Raw genomic sequence first — 26,748 nt, 5'->3', positions numbered from 1 at the left:
ATTCACCTGTCTCGAAGGAGACCTGGGAGGGCATTCCCAGCAGTGTTCACATAAGAACCAAAGCCTAGAAACAGATCTATGTCCGTTGGTGTCTGACTAGGTGAACACTGCGATTTGCTTGGTTCGTCCTATAGAGCAGTGAGCACTGATGAAAAGGTCCAGTGCCTTCCTCAACGGTGCTGTGTGCTAATGTCCTCCTGAGTCCACGGAGCCCCACACAGAGGCACCCCAACCACACATCCTCCCACAACTGAGAGTCAGAAAACTCAGCTCCAGCTCTGAGGGATGCGTCCAGGGGTGACCGACCACGAAGAACAGCAGAGAGCGATGGCCACACACACAGGGCGATGGTCGCTAGCATGCGGTGGAGGGCAGGGGGGTTAATTTTGTGACTGTAGACATGGCTGACCTGGGGAGTCCTTTTCCTGCCCTGGAAAATGTCTTCACAGGTTTTGGTTGATAATAATTCATGACGTGTATATTTATCTTTTGTGCACTTTTCTGTATGGGTGTCAATATTTCAGGAATTTAAAATGTTAAAACATGCGATGCCACTGAAAGAGATAACGCAGGCTGAATTCTCCCCACATGTACACATTTCTCTAGCGTCCCTCCCTGAGGATGTTTATAGGGGGAATGGGACCAGATGCTTCGGAGCTGGTAGAAGGAGAAGATAGGAGAAGACATATCCCTGAGCCTGAGGGAGGGCTGGGAAGGAAAGACCTAGGGGGGATTTGGGGAACAGGAAAATTAAGGTTTGCCTCTGGGGATGCTCTGGAGAGCTGGAGAGAGTGGGCTGGGCATTGCGGCCCCCCACTTGGCCACGCAGAAGCGCCAGCCATGGGCTCACACCCGCCAGGGCTGAACCCTGGGTTCCTCATAGCAGCCTAAGCTACAGGGTTAAAACGACTCTTTTACAGGCAAGAAACCTTTCCAAGGTCTCTGTGCTTGGAAGTGGCGGAGCTAGGACGTAAATCTCCATCTTTGTCTCCATAACCCATGTTTCTCCCCCAGATACCAAAGTATCAAAATTCTTGGGGCCTTGAATTCCTATTTACACTTGGCTGGAAGTCGGGCATAGGAGAAGGTGGGCAGAGATGGTCAAGGGCTCTGGAGAGTGGGGTGAGGTTGATGGCAAATGGTGTGGTGCCTTGGATGTGGCAAGGACAAGAAGCCAGCTCTCCGAGACGTATCCAAGTCCACTTCGCATTCTGTGCTGCCGAGAGCACTTGTCTCTTGCTCACAGTTTAGAGATGTATGTGCTTCTCAGAGCCCTGCTGATGTCAACCTGTGGGTCTGTAGATGGCTTTAGGGCAGGTGTTTCTTGCTCACATTTAGAGAAGTATGCACTCCCCTGCTGATGTCAACCTGTGGGGTCTGTATATGGCTTTATGGCAGGTGTTTCTTGGTTGTGGTTTAGAGATGTATGCAGTCCTCAGAGCCCTGCTGATGTCAACCTGCAGGGTCTGTAGATGGCTTTACAGCAGGTGTTTCTTGATCGTGGTTTAGAGATGTATGCAGTCCTCAGAGCTCTGCTGATGTTGACCTGCGGGGTCTGTAGATGGCTTTATGCTCAGGGAGTGCCTTCCTGCTCCAGTGTTCAAGGAAGGGATAGTAAAGGGCAGGGTGCGCACTACCTAACAAGTCCCTCATGTCCTTTTCCTGGGATCGGGGGCCGGCTCCACGTGTCTCCTGAGAGACAAAGTTGATTCTTATTTCTTCTGTAGGGATTTTCTTTTTCTTTCTTTCTTTACTTCCCCATCCGCCCCCACCCACACCGCCCCCGCAAAGATTTGAAGCCTAACATTGCTGGGGGCAGGATTAGAGGTTGAAAACAAAGGCCTTTTTGCCAAGAAAGGGTGTTCGCAGCCCATTCTCTAATATTTGGAAATAGTTTCAGGTTTTTAATCTCATCTCTCCTCTGTGACTGTGCACCCTGACCAAGAGCTGGTTCCCGGCGTGAGTACAAAGTGGGTTAAGATATTGTAAGCTGAACCTACATGCAAGAATTTTTAGTATTACAATATTCAAAGAATCTTCATATATAACTTGGAGTTACGTGTTTGAAGGAGGCCACAGGTTTCAGGTTAGAGAAGATGGATAGACACAGCCCATGTGCAGTAGCTGGTGCCCATCTCGAGACCCCCAGCCCACCCCTGCCTTCTAAAGCAGGGACCACGCCTCGTACCCTGCAGCTATAGGCCTGTCCCCATAGAGTGGACATCTTCCTGTTCCACCTGACACAGCTGTGTCTGGCGTAGGCGTCCTTTCCTGTAGCATGGGGAAGAACACATCTGTTTCTTCCTGTTTATTTCCTAACAAACTCTATAACATGCAAATTTATAATTTGGTTTTAATTACTAAAGTCTGTGTGATACCTGTGACAGGCAGGAGTAGGTCAGTGTCCTTCTCTAGGCGTTTCCTGTCTGCGGTCTGAATTTCCTCCCTTCTCTAGGCGTTTCCTGTGTGCGGTCTGAATTTCCTCCCTTCTCTAGGCGTTTCCTCTCTGGGTCTGAATTTCCTCCCTTCTCTAGGCGTTTCCTCTCTGGGTCTGAATTTCCTCCCTTCTGTAGGCATTTCCTCTCTGGGTCTGAATTTCCTCCCTTCTCTAGGAGTTTCCTCTCTGCAGTCTGAATTTCCTCCCTTCTCTAGGCGTTTCCTCTCTTCGGTCTGAATTTCCTCCCTTCTCCAGGCGCTTCCTCTCTGCAGTCTGAATTTCCTCCCTTCTCTAGGAATTTCCTCTCTGTGGTCTGAACATGACTATGCACTCGTCTTCACTGTGGATGCTTATCCCAAAGATTTCTAAATCTGGCTTTGGGGAAGGCCCTGTTATAAACGACGGATGATCTTGGATTCGCATGAATCACTTTCAGTACATGATATACATTGATTTAACTATGACTTCTGCATTTTTCTGCAAGGCCTAAAGTCTTGTCCTCCATCTGAATTGGTGTAATTCCATATTTGGAGGAGTATCCTAAATGACTTCAGAAAAAAAATACACTTCATAAGCCAAAACTAACTGAATTTTTAATTTTTCACATGAATTTCCCTGGCACTAAGTTAAGGACCCTACATAGCTGAGGGACTTGAAAGGATCACCCAGAATAATTAAATTTCCAAATCCTGAGATCAGCAAGGCAGCTGCGTTTGGTCTCCAACATCTCTGAAGCACTTCTGGTAGAAATCGTTCAGGGCCAGTGTGCAGTGGCTCTGCTTGACCTGGAGAGCTTGTGCCTCGGAGGGAGTCCAGCTTGCTGTTTGTCTCCACCTCAAAACAGCTTTTTCTTTAGCCTTCATAGGTCTTTTCTTGAAAAGTGAAAGTTATTAAAGTAAAATATTTCAATACTATTGAAAGAAATGTAAAAGAAAATATAAAAACAAACACCCTTCAGGAGAAGTAGGAAATGCACTGAAAATTGAAGCCTCTTTCTAGATGGTCGTGAAAACAATGAGAGGTGGTCACTTCAGGAATCGAGCTGCAATATCAGATGTAAATTTGAATTTTATCAATTAAAAATACTTGTAGGCAGGGAGTGGTGGCTCGTGCTTGTAATCACAGCATTATGGGAGCCTGAGGCAGGGGGATCACTTGAGCCCAGGAGTTTGAGACCAGCTTGTGCAACAAAAGTGAAACACCCCCACCGTCTCTACAAAAAATAAAAATTAAAACATTTAAAACAATTAAAAACTTGTGATTTTTTTCAGAGAAAAATATGTTACATTTACTCTGTAACATGTAAATTTATAACACCTTTTATAGTGTCGAGGACATTTATTTTACATCCATGATGAGATAAAATAGTAATTTGATAAAGCCAACACAGGATTTGTAAAATTTTCAATGAAAGATTCAGATTAAATTCTGAAAGTGTTCAAATGATACTGAATTTAAAAACATAATAATAAGTAAAATGTTAAAGAAAAAGACCACGGGGTGTAGGTTTAGTCTGACAAGCGGCTTCAGGCCGGCTGAAGAGTGGGAGGTCCCTGCGTCTGCCAGGACCTGGACGGGAAGTCAGGTTCCCCTGCATCCCGCCCTGGTCCTTCCCTGGCTGACGACTCCTGAAGCTCCCATCTGGGCCCAGCCTTTCCTCTGCTTCAATTTTCTTTCTAAAATTGGACTTAGTGTTGAGTTATTCACAGCTATTCTATCTGATAGACAATATTTTGGTGTAACTTTTTCTATTCAGGAAAAATACTTACTACTTTTAACCTCAGGAAAAAGTACTTTCTGGTGTCTAATACTTGAGTTTTTATTATAATCTGCACCTCTGTTGTACTTTAGTGTACGTTTAATTTGGCAGCTAATTTGTACTGGAACCTCACATGAGTTGAGAAGAGTATCCTGTAAAACAGCCCTTTGCTGCACCTCATCTACAAGTGGCTTTTGTCTTGTATTCTCTGATACTTAATAAAATGTTGCCAAAGAAATCAAGAGGTCTTTGGAAGCAAATGACCCCAATCTGTATAGCTCTATTTAAAGAATAATGGGTGTGTGCTTCTAGAGAATTTATTTATTTATTTATTTGAGATAGAGTCTTGCTGTGTCACCCAGGCTGGAGTGCAGTGGCGCGATCTCAGCTCACTGCAACCTCCGCCTCCTGGGTTCAAGCGATTCTCCTGCCTCAGCCTCCTGAGTAGCTGGGACTACAGGCGCCCGCCACCTCGCCCGGCTAGTTTTTTGTATTTTTAGTAGAGACGGGGTTTCACCGTGTTAGCCAGGATGGTCTCAATCTCCTGACCTTGTGATCCGCCCACCTCGGCCTCCCAAAGTGCTGGGATTACAGGCGTGAGCCACCGCTCCCAGCTTCCAAAGATATTTTATGTATATAAAAACAAGTATATTATTTTTTCTTCTAATTATTTTTGGACAAATGCTAATTATTTTCCAGCACCTTTTTTCACTATATGCAGCCACAACAGTTAAATTTTGGAAAGATTTATGAAGCTGTTAAAATGTCGTGTGGCCCTTTAGCAAGAGTGATACAGCTGTACTCAGACATTTTTCTCCTGCCTTTGAATCAAGTTCTCAACTCAGACATCAGTAAATTCAGAACATTCCTTTTATCAGATGCACCTCAAATCAGGAATCCCAACTGTTTAAAGGCAGAATCACTAGGATAGAAAAAGACCCGCGAAGCGTAAAAGCCGGTGCCACAAAGTCCAGCGAAACTCTCCTCCAGGTCCGTGAATAACATAAAGGTTCACTGAGCAAAATCAAATGGATTCCGTTTGGTTTCTTCACCCACAGAAACACCGAAGTGGCAAAACTGAGGTTGAGCTGGAGATGAGGGTGGCAGGCGGGAGGCGGTGCCGCCGGGGGGACGGAAGGGAGACACAGGAGCAGTGACAATGATCCTGGGGACACATGAGGAATAATTATGCAGCAGTGACGCAGCTTCACAGGCACAGGGGCCCAGCCGTTCTGTCTGGATTCTGGCTCGAATTTTCACATGTGCCAGCCTCACTCAGAAGGCCTGATGAGCCCAGGCTCGGCTGGCTCCTGGAGTTTCTGGCCTGGCAGGTCTGCCGTGTGGCCAAAGTTTGCTTTCCGCCGAGTTTCCAGGCAGCGCTGGTGCTCGTGGCTGGCCCCACACTCCAAGTCCTGAGGTGAGGTAAGGGGCCTCACTCCAAAGGAACACAGGCCCACAGGGCAGCCATCCATGACTATCTCATCACAGGATCCTAGGACGGTCACAGGGCCAGTGGGGGAGTCTGTGGCTGCCAACGCCCCTCCTGACCCTGGGTGAGGGATGTCTTGACCGCCTGGGGTTCTGGCCTGGCCATGCAGCTCAAGGCTGAGACAGAGAAAGAGTACTCGGGAGCAGTGCCTTCAGAGGCTGATGGGAGCTGGCGGGTGAGGAGGTGGGTGGGTCCCAGGGCACGGTGTCTGTGACTCTGAATGTCCCACATGGGCCAGGGGGTGAAGCTCAGCCTCAAGGTGACCCAGGGCCTCCCTGGAATGAGGCAGGAAGGAGGTCCTATCGCTTCCAGTCATGTTGTCTTGAGGATTATTTGACCACGGGCACTCAGGAAAATGGAAAATAGGTGATATTCCTCCTCTGCAAATTGCTTCTCCACTAAGCCTCCCCCTGGGCTCAGTGTGGAGAGAGGGGAGATGAGGTGGGAGGAGCTAAGGGCAGTGTGGACCTGGGCTGCACTGTCCCCAGCGGTACTGTGGACCTGGGCTGCGCCGTCCCCGCTCCAGAATGCCCCCAGGGAGTGCGTGCAAGTCCTGCTTGGCCCCAGTCTGTGGCCACGGTGAGGCTTAGGGGTAGGTCCCGGTGAATCAGATAGAGCAGAGGCATTCCCTGAGTTCTGGCAGCCGGACTGCAGAGGACAGGTGCTGTGTGTCTGAATCCTGGGGTATAAACCCTGGCAGGGTTGGGGTTCCTGCCAGTGTCAGGACAAGAGTGAACATGATGGCAGCAGCTCTCAGGGTGCAGGGGAGATGAGCCCGTGGTCACCTCGCTCAGCCGGCCAGTGCTAGGATTCTGGCTCATGCCAAGGAGACCCCGACTGGTCCACAGGCTTTGTCTATTTCGTAGCTGAAAGCTGGTCCTATCTAGGGAGAGCAGCGTCCATCCTAATACAGCACTGCAAGCTGTGAGAAGCACTTGCTTTACTGAAAGCTGGTCCTATTTAGGGAGAGCAGTGTCTATCCTAATACAGCATACTGCAGGCTGTGAGACGCACGTTCTGTTCTTCGCTAGGACTCATCCCAGGAGGCTGAGTGGCTGGTTGGCTTCTCACAGGCCTAGAGCCCTTAAGAACACAGGACAGCTGCCCTGGGGCCGAGAGCCATGTGCCCTGGGTCCTCTGGGAGGACACCCTCCCTGCCACGGCCAGTCTGTTGCAATCTAAGGAGTGCAGAGGAGTCTCAGGCGGCTGGAGCCCACAGGGTGGATGGATGCGGTTCTGTCAGCATGAAGGGGAAAGGGCCTGGCCTGGAGTTCACCTTCCCTGCCCTCAGAGATGCACCTGGGGACAGCCCTCCCCAGCCCACCTGTGCGACATGGCAGGGAAGCCCAGAGGCACTTCCTCACCCTGGAATCTGGGGAGTGGGGTAACCGCTGCTGGAATGTGGGGAGTGGGGTGACCCCCGCTGGAATGTGGGGAGTGGGGTGACCCCCGCTGGAATCTGGGGAGTGGGGTAACTGCTGCTGGAATCTGGGGAGTGGAGTAACCGCTGCTGGAATCTGGGGGAGTGGGGTGACCCCCGCTGGAATGTGGGGAGTGGGGTGACCCCCGCTGGAATCTGGGGAGTGGGGTAACTGCTGCTGGAATCTGGGGAGTGGGGTAACCGCTGCTGGAATCTGGGGGAGTGGGGTGACCCCCGCTGGAATGTGGGAAGTGGGGTGACCCCCGCTGGAATCTGGGGGAGTGGTGTAACCGCTGCTGGAATCTGGGGAGTGGGGTAACCGCTGCTGGAATCTGGGGGAGTGGGGTGACCCCCGCTGGAATGTAGGGAGTGGAGTGACCCCCGCTGGAATGTGGGGAGTGGGGTGACCCCTGCTGGAATCTGGGGAGTGGGGTGAGCCCCGCTGGAATGTGGGGAGTGGGGTGACCCCTGCTGGAATCTGGGGAGTGGGGGGACCCCTGCTGGAATCTGGGGAGTTGGGTGACCGCTGCTGGAATCTGGGGATTGGGGTGACCCCTGCTGAAATGTGGGGGTGTGGGGTGACCCCTGCAGAAGCAGGTGTTTTGGTGCAGATAAAAGGCCCTTTAGAGGAGAGGGCTGCTGACCATGTCCTCAGCAGCAAAACCAGGGTCAGGTTTTCTGTTGTCCCATCCCAGGTGGTGCAGGGACGCCGGCAGTCAACCCAGGAGAACCGCCAGGGGACGGAGCTGCTTCCTCCCTTCGCTTTGGGCAGTGCTCAGTAACCGTGGCTGGTGCTCCCTGACACTGACGGGACCTGGACCGTCACACAAAATACCTGCATGTCCCCTCTCGCTCTTCACACTGACTGAAGCATGAGATTGCAAAAAATATAGATGGCTTCTCTCTTTCCTCCCTGGATTTTATATATCCTTAGATCAAAAAACTTAAAACTTATTTATAAACATGAAAGTCACTGTGTGTAGAAAACCATTTCTTGTCTAGCCAGAGAGGCACCGGCTTGAGCTGTCTCTGACAGAGAATCCCCACGGGGCTGGCTGGCTTTCATGAACTCAAACTCCAAGGGTATCTCCATGCCAGTGCCCAGACGGCTCTGTCCCACTGCACCATTTCACACACCACTCTGTTCCACCCTTCTCACCACCCCCTGGCCTGTTCATAACTGGGAAGGGTCCTGAGACCAAATCAGGGATCTGATGCCAACCAGAGCCCACAAGCTTCACAGTCCACAGAGGTGGACACTGTGCATGGTGTCCGGGTCCCAGGACAGTGGACTCAGGCCCTCTATACCATCTCCAACAGGCTCCAGCCTGAGAGAGCCCTGCCAGGCGGGCACGTCCAGTGGGGACAGAACGCTCCTAACAGGTGGGGCTTGCAGGGGGCACTTCCAGCGTCTGGAGCAGCTGCATGTCCCTGTGGTGGTGGACGGGCTGTGTGTTGCTCTCTGCCAGCCTGTGTGTAGTCTCCTGGACTCTCCCTTCTTTTCTGGCCTGTGCCTACTCACCCCTTCACTGTTTCTCAGAGAGGCCTTTCTGCTCAAAGCCAGCTCTCCTGAAGGCTACAAAAGCAGGCCTGGATGCTGGCTCTGCCGCTTCCTAAGTGGCCCTGGGCCAGTTACTTACCCCTTTGGTCTCACTTTCCTCATCTGTGTAACAGGCACAATGGCAGTCCCACCTCGCAGGGCTGGCATCTACATTAAATGACTTCAAGTCTGTGAAGGACATAGCAGGGACTGGCGCACAGTAAGAGCTACATAGACATCAGCTGTGTACACAGTTGCAATAGACATTGCTTGAGTAAATTCTGTTTAATGCCCACCTCCCCAAATTGGACTAAAGTGTGTAGTGCTGCGTCCCTGCCATTGTTTGCCTGTGGACACGTGATGGGTGTGTATGAGGGGTGAGCCCAGGAATGAACGAATGCACGTAAGGTGATGGCGGCGAGGGCCTGAGGTCTGCGGGCCAGTTGGTGCCCTCCTAGAGGCTGCTGTGTTTTGCATGGCTTGGTCTGAGTGGGCAGCATCGCTCTTCTGGAGGGCACTTTCCCCCCCAGCCGCGTGTCCAGCAGAGCACGTGCAGAGGCAGCTTCCGCTGGCACACACAGCACATCTTTGGTGAACGTTCATCGTGCACTCCTATGTGTGGGTTGCTCTCCTAGGTCCATTCAGCTGTGCTTGGTGGGTTTTCACCACACTGCCCACTCCACAGATGAGGAAACAGAGGTTTCGCGTGGTGAAGGTGCCTGGCCAGGGGCATGGAGCTAGGAGGGAGGGACGTTTGTTCTGCTGCCCACGCCCTGTCTTCTCCCTGCAATGCCACATCCTCAGAAATTGGCACCCTCTTTCCTGTCACCCTCCTGTTGTCCCGATGAGAGGATGGGAGGGCAGGAACCTTGAGAAAAGCCAGAAATTGGCACCCTCTTTCCTGTCACCCTCCTGTTGTCCCGATGGGAGGATGGGAGGACAGGAACCTTGAGAAAAGCCAGGTAGCACAGAGACGCCATCTAGACCAGAGGATGCAGCCCTTGCTGTTCCCTTTTCTTTTTCTCTTGCCTCCCTCATCTGATGCTGTAAACCTGCCCCCGGGATGCGAAGTTCTCGGAAGGGGTGAGCCGTAGGCTTGTTTAACCGCTCTGAAGGAGGACTCCCCGTAGGGAGCCGCCCCCTCACCCCTCTCACGTCTGTGCCACAGACCTCCCTCTCCTCACTCACGTGTGAAGGGCGTCCGGAAGGAGCTTGTGTAAACCACTGGCTCCATCAGCAAAACACCCTTCCCTCCACTGGGCTGTTCTGGCAACACATTGTTAAGGCTGAGAGCAGCTGGATTTGAACCAAGCGCTTAAGCTACAAGACTTAATAGCTATTATTCCTCCCTTAAAGCAGAGACGTTTCCTCACGTTGTACTTTGTGGTTTCTTCCACCAGAAATTCATGTCCCCATCACGACAAAGCCCACCCCTTTAGAATAGCATTTAGGTGGGATGGGATCTCACAAATGGGAGCAATTCAGATGTGTCCTTTGGAATCCAAGGCTGAGGTGGATCACCTAGCAACCTCTTTGTGTCTATGAACAGCAAGCAGATCCTTAAGGTCCAGCCTCCGGCCCAGGGTTCACAAAGGTGTTCACTGACTGCAGACATGTGCGTATCAGTCAACCCTTCTTTCTCAGCCCCTTTCTGCAAGTACAGCCTGCAATCTTACTTGTTATAAACACTTGGAAGTTCAGCAAATCCTTATCTCCAGAAAAATGCAATGACAGCCTCGGGGTCTGGATTTGTGTGTTTGCATGGCTCTGCTGGCCTCTGGAAATATGTGGAGCTATTTTCCCATCCTGGAGGCCAGGATCTTGCAGGAAGGCAGGGGCAGCAAGGTTGGGCGTCATCTTTTCATCCCAAGGTAGTTAAAAGGTGAAGTCAATGCACTATCAGGATCTCCTCCAATTTCTGTCTTGTAAAATATTTGAGTCATGAATCACAGAGCAGGTGATCCAGGGACACTTGGTTCTGTCTTAAAATTATCTCTTACATATGAAGAACAAGATCAAATTATTTTTGTGTGGATTTATTTAAGTAAACACTGATTGAATGCAAGGGCCTGATGAGAAAGCCACAGTCCTGGTTGGCTCAGAGACAGAGGCTGCCTGAGGGTAGAGAATGTTTAAATGTTGGATTCTGACCTCAGCCCTCATGAAATTTTGAATCTGCAGTCTGCACCGTTCTGTCTGTATAGTATAAAATATTTTCTTATTTCAATTGAGAAACTCTGTCATGAAGGATATTATAATTCTGAGCATATTTACATTTTCCTTATGATATTAAAACCTGCACAGAAATATTCAGAAATATTACCAAAATATGATCATTTCCCGTCAAAAGTAGAAAATACTTTTTGCCTCTTTCGGGAACACATGATAAAAATAAACTGATGACTAAGAAGCTTAAGCTCTTTAAGAAATCTGGATTTGTAAAGAGATGGTCCAAAAGGCAGAAACAAGGGAAGGAGGATTTTGAGAACTTCAGGAGGTGGCCACACAGTGAGGTTAGCTTTGTATCCTGAGGGATTCTTACCAAGAAAAACCTTGTGTTGCAAGGCCTGGAAACAACATAATATGTAACCAAATGGTAACAGTAACAGCTGGGAAAGAGAGAAGGGCTGGCTTTGGTAGATGAACCAGGAGAATTGTGTTCCTTTTTATCCCCTGGGGACAGCAAATTCCCAAACGCATATTATTTAGTTATTTTTAGATATGCAGCCAGCAGGGAAACCGCTGAGAACTTTCCCGTGTAAATCCTCATTCAGCTTTCCTGAAGTCAGCATTGTCTGATGAGTACCTGTCACAGAGGAGGGTTTGGGATGGCTGCACTGTGTTCCTTCATGGGAACCGCTGATGTGTGTTCAGGGGTGTCTGGGCAATGCGACCCCGAGGCAGCGTCCACCAAGAGTGCCGGAGGATGGATGGCGCCTCCAAGTTCCTCCGTTTTCTCTGCCATCCAATGAACTGCTTGTAAATTTCCTGCCACATTACTATTGCATTTCCCAAAAATAAGATAAGCATCCCCAAAATGTCATAAGCTATATTTTTAATATGAATGTTGGTCTGTATTTCTGTCATATTCAACATTGAAAAAAAGAAAACAGAAACAAATAATTTCAAGTTCCAAAATGTTTCTGCTGAGGAGTTTTACTGGGCGTGTCTATGGCTATGGGAATTCCAACTCAATTCTGGACAGAATATTCAACTGCCAACAAACTCTGAGAATAACCGTTTTTATTTCTCAAGTAGGTATACTAATGAGGGGGAAGTGGATCCGTATAGCGGCGTCAATCTGTGGGAAGAGAAAGAACTACACTTTCTGTTTGTAATATACATCTTTCAGCAATATATAAACATTCAAACTTGGTCGCACATTACTTAGTAGATTTTCAGTAGTCTACCAAAAGGTAGTTCCTCACCATTCTCCTCTATAAATCAGAATCAAGCTGAAATCAGGGTTTTTAGTTATCTTTGGTTGTCTAATGTCTCAGGATTTTAAAAACATTTCCTTTTTTACCTAATTCACTTCAGTACCCCAACATGGGTATGTATGTTATGGTTATGATGACATTTTTCAGATGAAGAGACTGTAATATATTGGGTTTTAAGGTCTTCTATACATGTGCAACCCCTTAGCACCGGAAGTAGAAACTAATCTTTTGTTGCTGAGTCCTGGGTCTGCAAGTTTAGGTGATAGTGTCCCCTCAGGGTACTAGACAGCTTGCAGAATTTAAGTAGAAAATGCCAAAGTACTGCAAATTAATCAAAATGGAGCAAAAACATGTGCGTAACTTAATTTGTGATGACCATTTAAGAGTCCAAAATAATTTCATTTCACTCCACTCCTTAATTTCCTCCTCTAGGTTCCATAAATGAAAAGTTACCGCAACGCGAAGGCACAGGAAAAACAGGTAACTATCTTAGAATAAATGTCTGTGATGATATACAACATCTACTTTAACCTATCCTGTGAAATAACTTCTCAAGTTAAAGTTTAAACATCCACTAGTGACAATGATGAGAGCCGAGCCAGTTTGTTACTTCTTTATTCATTCAGCAAGTGCCATTCACTCTTATGATCACCAGCTCCATTGGGTCTGTGCTCTGCTGGGATCACTGGTGTTGGGCCTGTGCTCTGTGGCTTGTTTCGGGACCATCAGCAGACACTGTTAGGACCCCTTGGAGCCTCCCAGTCTGTGACTGTGGAGAGGGCTGAGGCTCAGTGTTTTGGCTCCCTGTGGGATTCTAAACCATTGCAGTTATTGAGGACCCTGATCAAGAAGCCTCAACTCCTCCCTACAAGGAGGAGGAGGAACTGTTTTTCTACCCACAGCAATCACTGCCTCTGAGACTGGCGCAAACAAGAGCTGAACAAAACCCTTAAACTTAAGCATCATATCACAGCCTGCGGGTCCTGTTTCAGGGTCTGTCATGTGCCCACCACCACTCCCCTGGGAAAGTCTCCATCCTCTTCTCCGCCCTTGCCTCGGCCAACACCCTTCAGTACCAGGACACATTTCTGCTTTTCTCCTACATCAGCCTTTAAAGTCAGAGGTTGTTTTCAAGATGACAGTGTAGTGAACCAGTAACAAACAAAAGTAATATAAAGACAGACCAAGCCAAGGCAGGCAGATCACCTGAGGTCAGGAGTTCGAGACCAGCCTGGCCAACGTGGTGAAACACCATCTCTACTAAAAATACAAAAGTTAGCCAGGCATGGTGGCACATGTTTGTAATCCCAGGTACTCAGGAGGCTGAGGCAGGAGAATTGCTTGAGCCCAGAAGATGGAAGTTGCAGTGAGCCGAGATCACGCCACTGCACTCTAGCCTGGGCGACAGAGTAAGACTGTCTCAAAAAAAAAAAAAAAAAAAAAAAAAAATTCAGAGTTTTATTCAACCAGTCCCTTCTGCATGTGTGGAAACTGTGGTGAGGCCTGTCCCTGCCCTGAAAGATCCTTTGCAAAAAGAGTTCTGTATTACTAAGACACAGACATGTTGGAGGGACAAGCTGGCATGAGAGTAAATGTCAGGCTGTCCAGAGGGCGCCTGCCAAGAATGAGGCAGGAGCAGCTTCCTGGAAGGGGAAATATGTAATAGGTGTGAGCTGGGACAGAAGAAGCCTCACAGTCAAGGAAGATAGCTCATTTTCCAGCTGAAAACTGATGACAGGCATAATGGGGACACTGGGTTGGGAGAGGGTTTATGTTTGGAAAGGAAGGGGTAAAGTTGCATAGAGCAATAGTGAGCTGCGTGAATTGAGTCAAGAAGAAAATGGGGTGGGCGTGTCGACATTTGTAGAGAAAGGAAGGGACGATCTCATGACTAGAAAAATTAATCAAATGTGGAAAGGGAGGAGGAGACGGAAGGATCATTGTCTTTCAGAGGCCATTTCCTAATCCTGTTTATTATGATATTTATTGTACCCACTGTAAAAAAAATCTAGAGGAATTAGGACATGGGCATGAAAGTAAGTTAAGGAAAGAACAGGCCCCCCACTTTAGGCCTGAATACGCAGAGGGGATACCTGGGTTAAGCAACAGAGCTGGTTTCCAGACACAAATAAGACGAGACACTTCACAGACTCTGATAGAGGGAAAATAAAAACTGCACAGCTCTTCGAGATTTTTGTTTTATTTCTGTAAGGCTGACTTCAGCAGCCACCAATGGCCTTGTTCTGTTGGGACAGAGCCACCCCGTCTGTGTGGGACGGGGGCATGGAGTAGGGCCTATGATGACCGTGCTGAGGGGGAAGTGTGGACAGGGCAGGAAGGGGAACAGCCTCTGGTGCCCAGAATCAGGGCTGAGAGGAGGAATGGACAGTGGGCCTGTTAGTCACCCTGTACCCAGACCACACCTGCCCTCCCTGCTTGCCATTCAGACTGAGCTTTCAGACTGGCCTGGCCCCAGTGACTGGGGAATGGGCTGGTGGCCTCAGAGTGGTGACTTGGTGAGGCCTCAGCAAAAACACACAACAGTAATAATGTATTTGATTGTCCTCATTCCAAAAAATTTCAAATATGTTATTTTAAGACTTTTTGTATGATCTTGTGTTTAAAATATGTTTCCCATTTTGTTTTATTTTCTTGGAAGAAGATTGTAAAATATTCAACCACAAAATATTCCTAGTTTATTGTTATTATCAGTGTTAGACTTGGATATTTCAAATAACTGATGTTACATTTTTGTCAGTATTTTGATAGCTAGCAAACTGTTTTCGAGAGATTGCTCAATGTTAAAATTTTTTGAAAATCTGTTTTGATTTTCCCCCTAAAATAAAGTCTTATGACAAACTTTATTCTTTAGACCACTGGGAAGTTCGTTACTTAGTTATCTACATAAGTCTTATGGCTGGACCTCATCTTTGCCACTTTTTCCTGTATTTCAGTCCAAAAGTTACTATTTAACAAAATGATATAAGCAAGCTTCACTGAAAAAAAAAAAAAAAAAAAAGGATGATCCTGAGAGCACCACAGTGCCCTGTGATTGCTTCCCGGGTGGGGCCCTGAGTGTCTGGAGGACTCCTGGCTCACGGGCCTGCCATCCTGCCAGGTCTCTGAGCCATTTAAAACCTCTTACTTTACCAGGGAACCCAACATGTGTGTGTCAATTAATCAAATACAGATTCTCCACTTGGAAAATGCGAGTCCATGAGTGGTGCAGGGGCCTGTGACACCCCAGCCCGCCCTTTCCTCCATTCGCTGATAACTTTCGCCCTGTCCCCTCCACCCCATGCACCCCTCAGATCCTCGCTTAGATTATTCCACGGCAGCAGTGGAGAGAGGGAGGGCCAGAGGTGTAGAAGGGGGTCCAGAATTCTCCAGCCCTTGCCTTTCTCTTGGGGAAAACAGAGGGCATGTTAAGGGGACATGGCTCTGCTCAACCCCACCCCAGTCCCTGCCAAGCCCTCTTCTGTAACCTCCGGTGGCCTGAATTTATGACTTCTCTTTCCCAGGGCTAGACTTTCTTTACTCTTAATTATTTTGATTCCTTCCTCGTCTGCCCTATGGCCTGTGATTGGCTCTGAGAGTTTAGAACTGATCGGATGTTTTCCACGTGGAAGTTAGGTCAGTGTCTAGCCTGGAGCATTTTAAATAGCAGCTGACTGGAGAGTGGGCCTGGATGCCGCAGCAGCATCCGGTGGGGTCTGTGTGGGGTTGCGTTATGGTTGATCTGTGGGGACTGAGTGGAAGTCCTCAGCATCCACCCGCATGCACACTTACTTAACTTACTCTCATAATTGTAGTCTCCTTGCAAATCTTTTCCGTTCTGAATTCAGATGATGCCGCGGCTCCGGCGTTGGAGACTCAGCCTCAAGGAGATGAAGAAGGTGAGCCGGGGGCGGGGATTGTACAGTTTGGGTTGGGGAGGAGCGCGAGGGATGGCGCGGAGCTGGGAAGTGGGGCGAGTCATCCTGTTAGAGCTCCATTCAGTAAGGAGTGTAACATGCCAGACACAGAAATGACTACATGATCTCTCTTATATGTGGAATCTATTAAAAAACAAACAGGCCGGGCGTGGTGGCTCAAGCCTGTAATCCCAGCACTTTGGGAGGCCGAGACGGGCGGATCACGAGGTCAGGAGATCCAGACCATCCTGGCTAACCCGGTGAAACCCCGTCTCTACTAAAAAAAAAATACAAAAAACTAGCCGGGCGAGGTGGCGGCGCCTGTGGTCCCAGCTCCTCGGGAGGCTGAGGCCGGAGAATGGCGTAAACCCGGGAGGCAGAGCTTGCAGTGAGCTGAGATCCGGCCACTGCACTCCAGCCTGGGCTACAGAGCGAGACTCCGACTCAAACACACAGACACACAGGCACACACACACACAAAACACACAAAAACAAACAAACAAAACCCCAAGAGTGAGAAGAAGGAAACAGCAAGCCGAAAGGTTGTCACCAAGGGTAGGGTAGGATGGAGAAGATAGAGAGATGAGGTCAGAGGCTGCAAAGCTGCAGTTATGTGGGATGGACAAGTCCACACATCCAGCCTACAGCACAAGGAATCTAGTTAATGATGAAATGACAATGGATGGCATCCCACACATCCAGCCCATAGCACGAGGAATATACTTAATGACGAAACGGCAATGGATGGCATAGTAAACATTTCCTAACCACACACCCGTGAAATAACTGTGAGATGTTGCTTGGCTGTAGAAATAATTTCACTGGGTAAATGTGTATCTAAACATCATGATGTTAGACAGGGATAAGAGAGCAAACTCACAAGCAGAAATGGACTGCGTGTGGCCGTGTCCAGCCTTATGAGGGCACCCACTGTTTTTCCTGATGTCTTTGGAGCGAGGGGTTTTCCGATATCGCCATGTCGCATTCTCATGAGGGTTTCGTTAAATACACATTTCTAAGTTGAAATTTTACAGTTTGGATAATATAAAATGTATGGCCATTTTCCCTGTTTACATTTCACATCTTTACAAGTGGTCGTAACAAGGATAGATTTCCTGTTTTTACCTTTAATACATTGTCTTAGGTATTTACTAACGTATAAAAAATTACCAGGTCAAAGGGGACCAGGGTTAAAAGGCAAAGTGTAAGGAATACACAGTATAAATTAACAAAACATTAAAGTGTAGAACTGCATCATGCTTTGCAAATAATAATAATGGTGACTAATGCTGCATGGCCCTACGTGCTATACAATGTGGGCTCTGCTGCTGTGAGTCCCTGGGCCTTCTGAATGCCCTTCCGCAGATGAGAACCCTGTGGCAATTGACCCAAGTCCATCTGGGTGTAAATGGCAAATGGCATTCAGACCCAGACGTCTTCTTCAGGGTCTGTGCTCTCACGCACTAACAGTGACCTGCACTATATTCCTTTCTTTTTTTTTTTTTTTTTTTTTTTTTGAGACAGAGTTTCGCTCTTGTTGCCCAGGCTGCTGGAGTGCAATGATGCGATCTTAGCTCGTTGCAACCTCCATCTCCCGGGCTCAAGCAATTCTCCTGCCTCAGCCTCAGGAGCAGCTGGGACTACAGGCACCTGCCACCACGCCTGGCTAATTGTTTTTTTTGTATTATTAGTAGAAATGGGGTTTCACCATGTTGACCAGGCTGGTCTTGAACACCTGACCTCAGGTGATCCACCCGCCTCAGCCTCCCAAAGTGCTGGGATTACAGGTGTGAGCCACCACGCCCGGCCCATTCAATTTTATTTGTTAAACAAGATTACTACAAAAGGGATGTTCCTGAAAAGTTCCAAGCAAAAGTTATATTTCACGTATTGCATTTTGTGTTGAGTCTTTCAACTGAGTGAAAACGTTGTATGTTGTGTGAATAGCCATTTTAACTACACAAGGATATCTTTTTGTACATTTGGGTATTTTTCTAAAATCTGATTCTTTTAAAGTGAATTCTGTCTAGACCCAAAGAGATTTTAACTATACTTTTGGATAAAGAGAAGAATGCCAAAAATATTTTAAACGTATGTTGTGATTTCCTTTTGTCTCATGCATATAATCATTGTAACTATTTCTTGACAAATGTACGATGTGTGTTATATTGATTTATTTTGGCTTTTGGACTGCTTGCTGCACTATGTAACTTAAGGAACATTGTGGGTTCATGATGAATTAAAAATGCTTATCATTTCATTTTGGTTCATAGATATTGCATCACGTTACCCTACCCTTTGGACTGAACAGGTTAAAAGTCGGCAGAACAAAACCAATAAGAATTCAGGTAAGACGCTGCCTGATGTCACTTTGTAAGGAGGGATTTAATAGATGTAGAAAATGATGGTTTTTTTGGAGTTAAGTGTTTTGTACAGTTGACCCTTGAACAACACGGGGGTGAGGGGTGCAGACCTGGCACAAACACCTGAGGATAACTTTCAGCTCCCCCCAAAATAATAGCCTATTGTAGACTGGCAGCCTTACCAATAATACAGTTAGTTAACACATATTTCGTATGTTGTATGTATTATATATTGTATTCTTACAAAAATAGAGAAAATGTTATTAAAAATCATAAGGAACAGAAAATATATTTACTATTGGTTACATGGAAGTGGATCATCATAAAGGTCTTTGTCCTCTTCATCGTCTTCATGATGAGTGGGGTGAGGAGGAGGAAGAAGAGGAGGGGCTGGCCTTGCTGTCTCAGAGTGGCCGAGGCGAAGGAAACATCCTTGTAACTGTGGACCCATGACGTCAGAAACCTGTGGTTCAAGGGTCAGCTGTAAATATTTTCACCTGGTTACTCAGTCATGAAAATAATTCCTATTATTTGATCACCAGCATATATTTTAACATTTGGCATTTGAAAATTAAATTTTCTAAAGTCTTTAACAGATTTCTCTGTAGGTGGCAAACAAACTATAGCTTTAGGTATAAATTGGAGATGTTTGTTAATAAGTAAATAATTATAAATTTGCTTCCGGCCTGATTTCAGAGATGTTAAAAGACTTTGCTAATTTAGTTTAAAATCCTCCAAATGGTGTGCTCTAAAACAGTGTTTGAGAGAACGTTCACCTTTTAAAGCCGACTATTTTGACATTTGGAAGACCAGTAATGGGTTGCTTCGTCTTTGGTTAATGATTTTGACTGTTTTCATGGAAAAGGGTCTGTTCTGTAATTTTCATTTAGGCGCTCAGTTGATTGCATGTGTGTTTCTCATTTCCTTTTCAAATGAGGATTTCACAGATTCTTACTGAAGGGAAGCAGCTGTGTAGGTTTAAAGTAGTTCAGCTGCTGAGGAAATATGGCGTTAGTAACAGCTTGGATTTTCTACGATCAGCTTTGGGTGAAAAAAATTGCAAACATTCACAGAGGCTGCTTATGCATTAAAACTTTATCTGTGGTTATGCATCCATATATTCTTCTGCTTACAAAAGAAATCAAAAGGTTTATTAAAGTTTACTTTAATAAAGGTAGGATACTAAGAGTGGTTCAATTCTCTCTTCACCCACCTATGCCTCTTATAGACCCAACCTAAAAAGGACACTTGAGGGAAGTGCCTGAGTCCCCTTAAGCCAGCAGCCACCTCAGAACCCCATGGCGAGTCTATAGTGGGCCTGTCCACTGATTTTCACCTGAAAAGCTCACTTGGCGCAATGCCAAATGAGCTGGCACAGGTTCAGTGTGTGATTTCTGCCCCATGATACTCTTAAATCACTGCCTCCAGCCCCAGAGTCTTAGCTGTTATCTTCTTGTTACTTTACCCTTCTGGGCTGAGATGAGGAAGGGCACACCCCAAAGGCCCCCCACCGTCTACAGGCACACATGGCAGAAACATTTAACACCTATTTATAACATTTTTCTCAGAAATGCTTGTTATAGATGAGTTTTTCCTATTGTATGGAGATATTAATCCCTTTACATGTCTCATGCACTTTTGACACTGGGTTTTGTTCAATTTTGTCACCCCACTTTAAAAAGCTATTTTATTTGATTTATTTCTGTTTCATACCAATTTGTATATGAGAGATTAATTAAAACACTATATGTTTCAGGTTTACTGGTTGATGTGGTTGGGCATTTTGTCCCCTCCCAAATCTTATTTTGAATTGTAATCCCCATACTCTGCACCTGCCAATGGAGAGACCAGGTGAAGATAATTGAGTCATGAGGGCGGTTTCCCCCATGCTGTTCTCATGATAGTGAGTGAGTTCTCACAAGATCTGATGGTTTTATAAGGGGCTGTAACCCCTTCGCTGGGCACTTCTCCTTCCTGCTGGCTTGTGATGAAGGTGCCTTGCTTCCCCTTCACCTTCTGCGTGATGGTAAGTTTCCTGAGACCTCCCCAGTCATGCTGAACTGTGAGTCCATTAAACCTCTTTCCTTTATAAATTGCCCAGTCTTGAGGAGTTCTTTATAGCAGGATGAGAATGGACTAATACACTGGTAGATCTTGAAAACCATTGGAGAATAAATATGTTAGCACCTAAACTTAATTTGAAAAACAAATGTAAAATTCTTGTAAATGATTTTACTGGAAATATACATTATTTTATTTTATTTTAATTTATTTATTTTGAGAGGAAGTCTTGTTCTGTCACCCAGGCTGGAGTACAGCAGTGCAATCTTGGCTCACTGCAACCTCCGCCTCCTGGGTTCAAGCAATTCTCCTCTCTCAGCCTCCTGAGTAGCTGGGACTACAGGCACCCACCACCAAGCCTGGCTAATTTTTGTAGTTCTAGTAGAGATGGGGTTTAACCATGTTGGCCAGGCTGGTCTCGAACTCCTGGCCTCAAGTGATCTGCCTGCCTCAATCTCCTAAAGTGCTGAGATTATAGGCGTGAGCCACTGTGCCAGGCTAGGAAATACACATTTTTTTTTAAGCCAATGTAACCATTTCAGGCTTTGGCAGATTAAGCTCCATGTAAGCTTGTGGAGGAAGAACATTTCTGTGTCTCACCTCTCACTTGCCACTTGCAGATTTCCAAGACTTCAAGTGACCTGCCAATTATAATTAACCAGTAAAAACTGAGCAGGCTTTTGGTATTTAGTGGGACTGAAAATAATGTTTTAGGAAATTCCAGTTTACAGAAGTTACCCCACACTATAATTTGATTTAAGTCAGCCGAGATGAGTGGAGCACGAAAGATGGCATTGAGTTGACTTACAGGCACAGGGCATGAAGCTACTGGACTCTGTTTGTGTTTAATACCAGTTTTCCAGCTACAAGTTCTTTCTGAGGGGCTGAAGAAACACCTAGTTGGTATTTTAGGACATTAAAAATAGTATTTAATTTATTAAGTTTTAACAATGAAATGACAAGCAATCATAGGATATATATAGTGACCACTGTTTTTGACATTTCAAATATCAGAAGAGTGTCATTTATACTTAATTTTTACTTTTAAAATATACTTTTACTTATAATCATCTTTGGTACATGTAGACACATTCATTTGAGAAAATGTAAATAATTTTTGACAATTATTTGGGTATTTTAAAAAATTTACCTAGCTTGTCAGTACTTTTTCATGTTCTTTTATAAAAAAGGGCCAAACTGAAAATGCATTGCTTTTTGTTTCTCTCTTGTTTCTTTATATCAGTTAAAAGTAGTATTTTTCCCCATGAATTTGTATGAAAATAATGTAATGTGACTTTTGTTACCGCAGACATAGAATATGGTTGCCATGCATCTAAATGCCTATGTGTACACTAGGAAGATGCGGTCCATATGCTTTGGAGCATATAATGATAGTAGTTTTCTTAAAAGGGACTATTCTTACAAAGGAAAATAAAATACTTCTACTCTGAAAATTTGTACATGGTAGCTACACAATAAAATCATGCCTCCTGTGGGATTTGAATCAAATTGGGATCTGTAGCTCAGGCAGAATTCCTTCATACCCAGGCCAGATTGGATTTAGATTGGCAAAGACCGCCCCCCTCGCCACCAGCCTGTTGCTCACCCTAGGCCCCAGCAGAGAGCCCACCGAGGGTGGCCCCTCACTGCCCTCCGAGGTGCTCTGCAGGTGTTGAGTGACGGCACTTGAAAATTCGCACATAGTAGCCACACAATAAATATGTATTAAATTAATAAAGAGTTGTACCAGCATATGTTCCACGGGCCCTATTGTAGCATCATTACTCTTTTTAAAACAAGCTGAATGAAACAAACAAAATAACCAAATTGATAAATAACTGGAAAAGAGAATCTAGGCACCCCTAGAGGTTGCCTATTAGACTTATATTGATTTAAATTTAATAAATATATAAGTGAAACATTCTCTTGGCTCATTTAGTAAGAAAATCATCACTTTCATCATGTGAATCAATATACATTAAATACATGAGTAAAATCTGAAGTTGCCTGTTACTTAAAAGTGCATTACTCCATTTTTCCCATCAATATAAAATTGTGTTAATTCTTTTACTGTCTCAAATAATCTTTGTTTTATTACTCTTTTCATAGAAGATACATAAACTGGTTACAAGATTTTATCAGATAAGACATTTTGTAAGATACAGTCTTTTAATTATGTAAGATTTAAACAAATGTAAATCGAATTAGTACTCTTCCCTACTGGCATATTAAGTACTCTCTAGATTTCTGCCTGATTTCTTTTAAAACCGATCTAAAATATTGAAGAGGAGACTGCAACTTCTTTTCTTACTTGAGCCAGCTACTAACATCTTCACAAAATAACACTCTTCATGAATTACAAACACCGAGGTGCTTAGGGTTACATAACCCATTTGTAATAAAACATATCTCCTCTAGACAAAAAAAGCATATGATCATGGCACGTCAAAGCCAGGAAGGGCTCTGTCTCTGGGGTGAGGAGGCATCCAGGCTCACAGGACGGTTTCTGTATCATGGGTGCCATTGGCCACCATTTGCCGTAGTGACAGGACCCAAGGGAAGGAGCGTTCAGAAATAATGGGAAGACAGAGAACGTGTGGAAGGCCAGCTGTCTCACATTTTGGTAGGATGATTATTCAGTGGGATGAGTCGGTGAAAACTCATGTTTGAACTGCGTGTGCTGTGTGCATCGCCCGTTCCCCACCACGTATCAGTGTTTCTCACATTTTGGTAGGATGATTATTCAATGGGATGAGTCAGTTAAAACTCATGTTTGAACTGTGTGTGGCGCCCGTTCCCCACGAGGAATCAGCGTTTTTCACATTTTGGTAGGAATTATTCAATGGGACGAGTGGATTAAAACTCGCATTTGAACTGTGTGCAATGCCCGTTCCCCAGGAGGAATCAGCGTTTTTCACATTTTGGTAGGAAGATCATTCCATGGGACGAGTCGGTTAAAACTCGCGTTTGAACTGTGTGTGCTGTGTGCAGCGCCCCTTCCCCACCAGGTATCCGTGTCTTTCACGCACAGTGAGCTGCCATCACGTTGTTTTCAGGTGCCGTAGTCTCCCACAAGACAGGGGACCAGATAAGCCCCATCATGTTATACTTACTCTCTGTAGATTTCTTAAAGTCATGCTGAAAAACTTGTCTCGATTTCCACCAATTAATCAACACCTTAAGGTATCCTACTATTATGCAGAGCCCTAAAGAGAACATGAAAGAAGTAAGAAATAGGTGCAGGAGCTCAAGAAGCTTCTGTTAAGCTTCTGTAGAAACTTTTCTGTACTTAGGAAGTTAGAAGCATTCTGCTGGGCTCCTGGGCTCCTGGGCAGCCTGCCTGGAAGGGGTGGGGGTGCAGAGGAGGGGCATGGAGGCCCCCCCATCTCAGGCCTGCACAGGCCGTTCTGGGACTGCATGTCCTGGAAGACCGTTCCTGATTATCAGGACACAAGGCCAGACGTGGGACCACACACAGTCCTCGGAGCTGGCAGTTAAAGGCAATTCGGTGTTCGTGGCCCGCTGGCAAGGTGGATTTGGTTGCTTTCCTTAACATCGTGTGCTCAAATCCTGACAGAGCCATGCTGCCACAGGGCTTTGTCACGCGGGGAGACGGTCAGGTCGGCTGCCCATCTACATTCTGTGTTTTGGGGACCTCATTTGGTTCTGAAATGGGATTCACTTTGCCCAAGTTGCCGGGAGCATCTGCTGCTGGGGTCCCTCTCACCATGGGGCGTGTGCTCCCTCGGGCACGAGTTCTCTCTGGCATTTTTGAAAGGGCCTTTATATCACTGAAAACGAAAGCTGAAGCAGTGCCTGATATAGAGGGGAAATGGATTTCGCCAAGCGGGCCTGGCCCCTACCGGCGTCTGCACAGCGCTCGCCTGCAAGCGCAGCTCAGGCTTCCCTGGGCCCAGCTCCCGGCTCCTCTCGGCCTCTCCTTCAGGTCGGACTTTGCTTCTTTGGAAACACGCCTGCACCGGGCCTGCAATCATTAGCCGGGATGAGACCAACTGGTTAAAGGCTACTTCATGTTGGAGATTTAAAAAAACACATATTGCAAAAGCGGTTCAACGCGCAGAGAAATTCACCCACTCTTGTCTCCACCCGTCAAATACCTGGGGTCCTGTGACCTGGGGTTCTGGGGTTGGCTGGTTGCGAAGCAGGGTGACGAGGAAGACGGAAGAGCTGTGTCAGCATGCAGCTCCCACCCCACCAAGCTTCCCACCAAGGGCCAAGCAGGGAAGCCCTTACCGTCCCGTCACCTACACAGGTGGCTGGGTAGAGAGAGGCTGGGTGCTGGCTCAGCCAGCCCAGGGAGCTCCTTCTACCTCTGCCAGCACCCTGCTCCCCGTGGGATTTGGGATGGATGCACGGAGTGCAGGGCCGCCCGTTACGAGGTCCCACTCGTAGCATGCACTGTGGAACCTAAATCATGCCTCTTGTGGGGTTTGAACCAAATTGGGATCTGTAGCTCAGGCCGAATTCCTTCAGACCCAGGCCAGATTGGATTCCTATGGGCAAAGACCCCCCAGCAGCCTGCAGCGGGGAGTGGCCGCTCCGGACACACCTTCGCTTTAAAGGAAGGGCAGAGGCCCCTGGAGCTTGACCCTCTCCGCCCTGAGCACCTATCTCTGTTGACCCCTCACCGCCCTGAGCCCCTGTGTCCTGCGCGGTCCTCCTAAGGCCGAGGCAGCACCCGGCAGCCCCATACCAGCAGGGTGGGCGGCTGCTGGCTGGGTCGGGTCCAGACACCGCTGGGGGCATGGTGCGGACGAGGTGGACTCTGAAGTTCAGGGCCTCAGAGCAACACCCTCCTCGCTGTGATGGGTCCCAGGCAGGACTGGGTCCTCGGGCCATGCGGGTCTCAGCCCGAGGCGTCTTCTCCACTGTTGCTGGGGACCACCCTCCAAGTCCAGGCCTTCGCCTCCCTGCACGGGGATGCTGAAGTGTTGCCGGGGGTCCGCGGCTGCGCGGGAGGGAAGGAGGGACTCGGGTGCGGGTCCCAGCTCTGAGGGCGTCCGCGGCCTCTCCAGGCTGGGGTGGGGCTGCCCACAGGACTCTCTCCCCGCCCACGCTCGGGAACCACTTGAAGCTGCGGACTCCTTTCCTCCAGCGTCCTTGAAGCCCGACGTGGGGTGCGGGAGCGGCCTCGGGATGATTAGTTTTTAAGGCGAGTCCGGCTCTGCACCCTCCGGCCCCAGCAGCCCACCCTGCGGCCCCTGCGCCTCCCCACGCGGGAAGCTGTTCCTCGTGGCCACTCAGACGGTGCGGGCCCCGGGCACTGATGCTTCATCGCCTTTATTTCACATCCCACGCGGGCGCTGGAGGCGACTGTTTCCTGCCTCCTCCAACGCTCTCCCAAAAGCCCAGGGCTGTTTGAGGCCCCCAGAATGCGCCTTGGGTTCCCAGGAGCTTGCTCCAGGCCGAGCCCCCAGGACCCTGCGGCCTTTTCATCTGTTGTGTTAGGTTTTGCTTGTGAGCTGGAGAGAACAGAGAGGCCCCCAGTTTTGTCATCTGTGAAATTCCTCCTCCTGCTTGGGAGAAAAATGCCTTCCTCCCTAAACCATTAAAAGCAGTTCTGTTCAATGTCCAGGAAGAGTCCTTGATGTCCAGGACGCCCTGCAGTTCACGGAGCCCCTCAGTGAAAAGACTCCTGCTTTATTTAGGGATGATAATTTTTGTTTTAGCGCACATATTAAAATTAGTGCCAAAAGATAATTATCTTTTGATTCTGCTTTAAATCATGCTAAAATGCGTTCCCTAAGGGAAAATGATACAAATTATGTTTTCTTTTTTTTATTTCTAAGTTTTTCCTGTTTATTCTGTTTTTCAAATATGACATTACACAAACATCAAGATACCAATTAGATTCATAAGTTATTAATTTTTGGTCATTTGAAGAGATTAAAATACTAAATGAAAGCAAATACCACCTCATAAGTATAGACTGTAAAAGTGTATTGTTTAAAAACATTAATTAACTTACCAAAATATGCATAACTGAATGTATCCAATTTTCATAATTATAAAAGAAGGTTTTAATTTCAATCATATTCGATTTTCAGATTTCAATATTCAATCACACTGTGGTTAAGTAATCAGAATGAAGCTTTTCAACATAAGTACAGAAAATAGTAATAAAAGCAAACCCTATCTCAGTGGTTTGGAAACACACACCAACACGTGTACACACAGGCCTTGAGCTCTCGCCTTGGAAGGAGGGGTATTTGCCTGACTTCGTTTTCTAAATCTAAATGACATTCAACTCCTCCTTAAACTAAGGAGGTCTGATACTGGCCTCATACGATGCTCAGGGGGCACC

The 26,748-nt window shown here is 47.0% G+C and overlaps 1 protein-coding gene across 2 annotated transcripts in view; it reads left to right on the top strand.

Moving 5' to 3' along the window:
• The window catches only part of LOC105487594 (SPARC related modular calcium binding 2), a 218,206-nt gene that overhangs the window by 88,947 nt on the left and 102,511 nt on the right, over positions 1–26,748 (top strand). The window contains exons 5-7 of one of the 2 annotated variants that reach the window (XM_011751084.3): positions 12,518–12,565; positions 15,898–15,981; positions 18,273–18,347. In XM_011751084.3, the coding sequence (XP_011749386.1) occupies positions 12,518–12,565; positions 15,898–15,981; positions 18,273–18,347 (207 nt within the window). The remainder of the gene's footprint in view (positions 1–12,517; positions 12,566–15,897; positions 15,982–18,272; positions 18,348–26,748) is intronic. The other variant, XM_011751085.3, reaches the window with a different exon arrangement.

The sequence above is a fragment of the Macaca nemestrina genome, chromosome 5, assembly GCF_043159975.1.
Source record: "Macaca nemestrina isolate mMacNem1 chromosome 5, mMacNem.hap1, whole genome shotgun sequence".
NCBI classification, from domain to species: domain Eukaryota; kingdom Metazoa; phylum Chordata; class Mammalia; order Primates; family Cercopithecidae; genus Macaca; species Macaca nemestrina.
The sequence above is the reverse complement of the archived record's forward strand: the minus strand, read 5'-3'. Positions and strand labels throughout refer to the sequence as shown.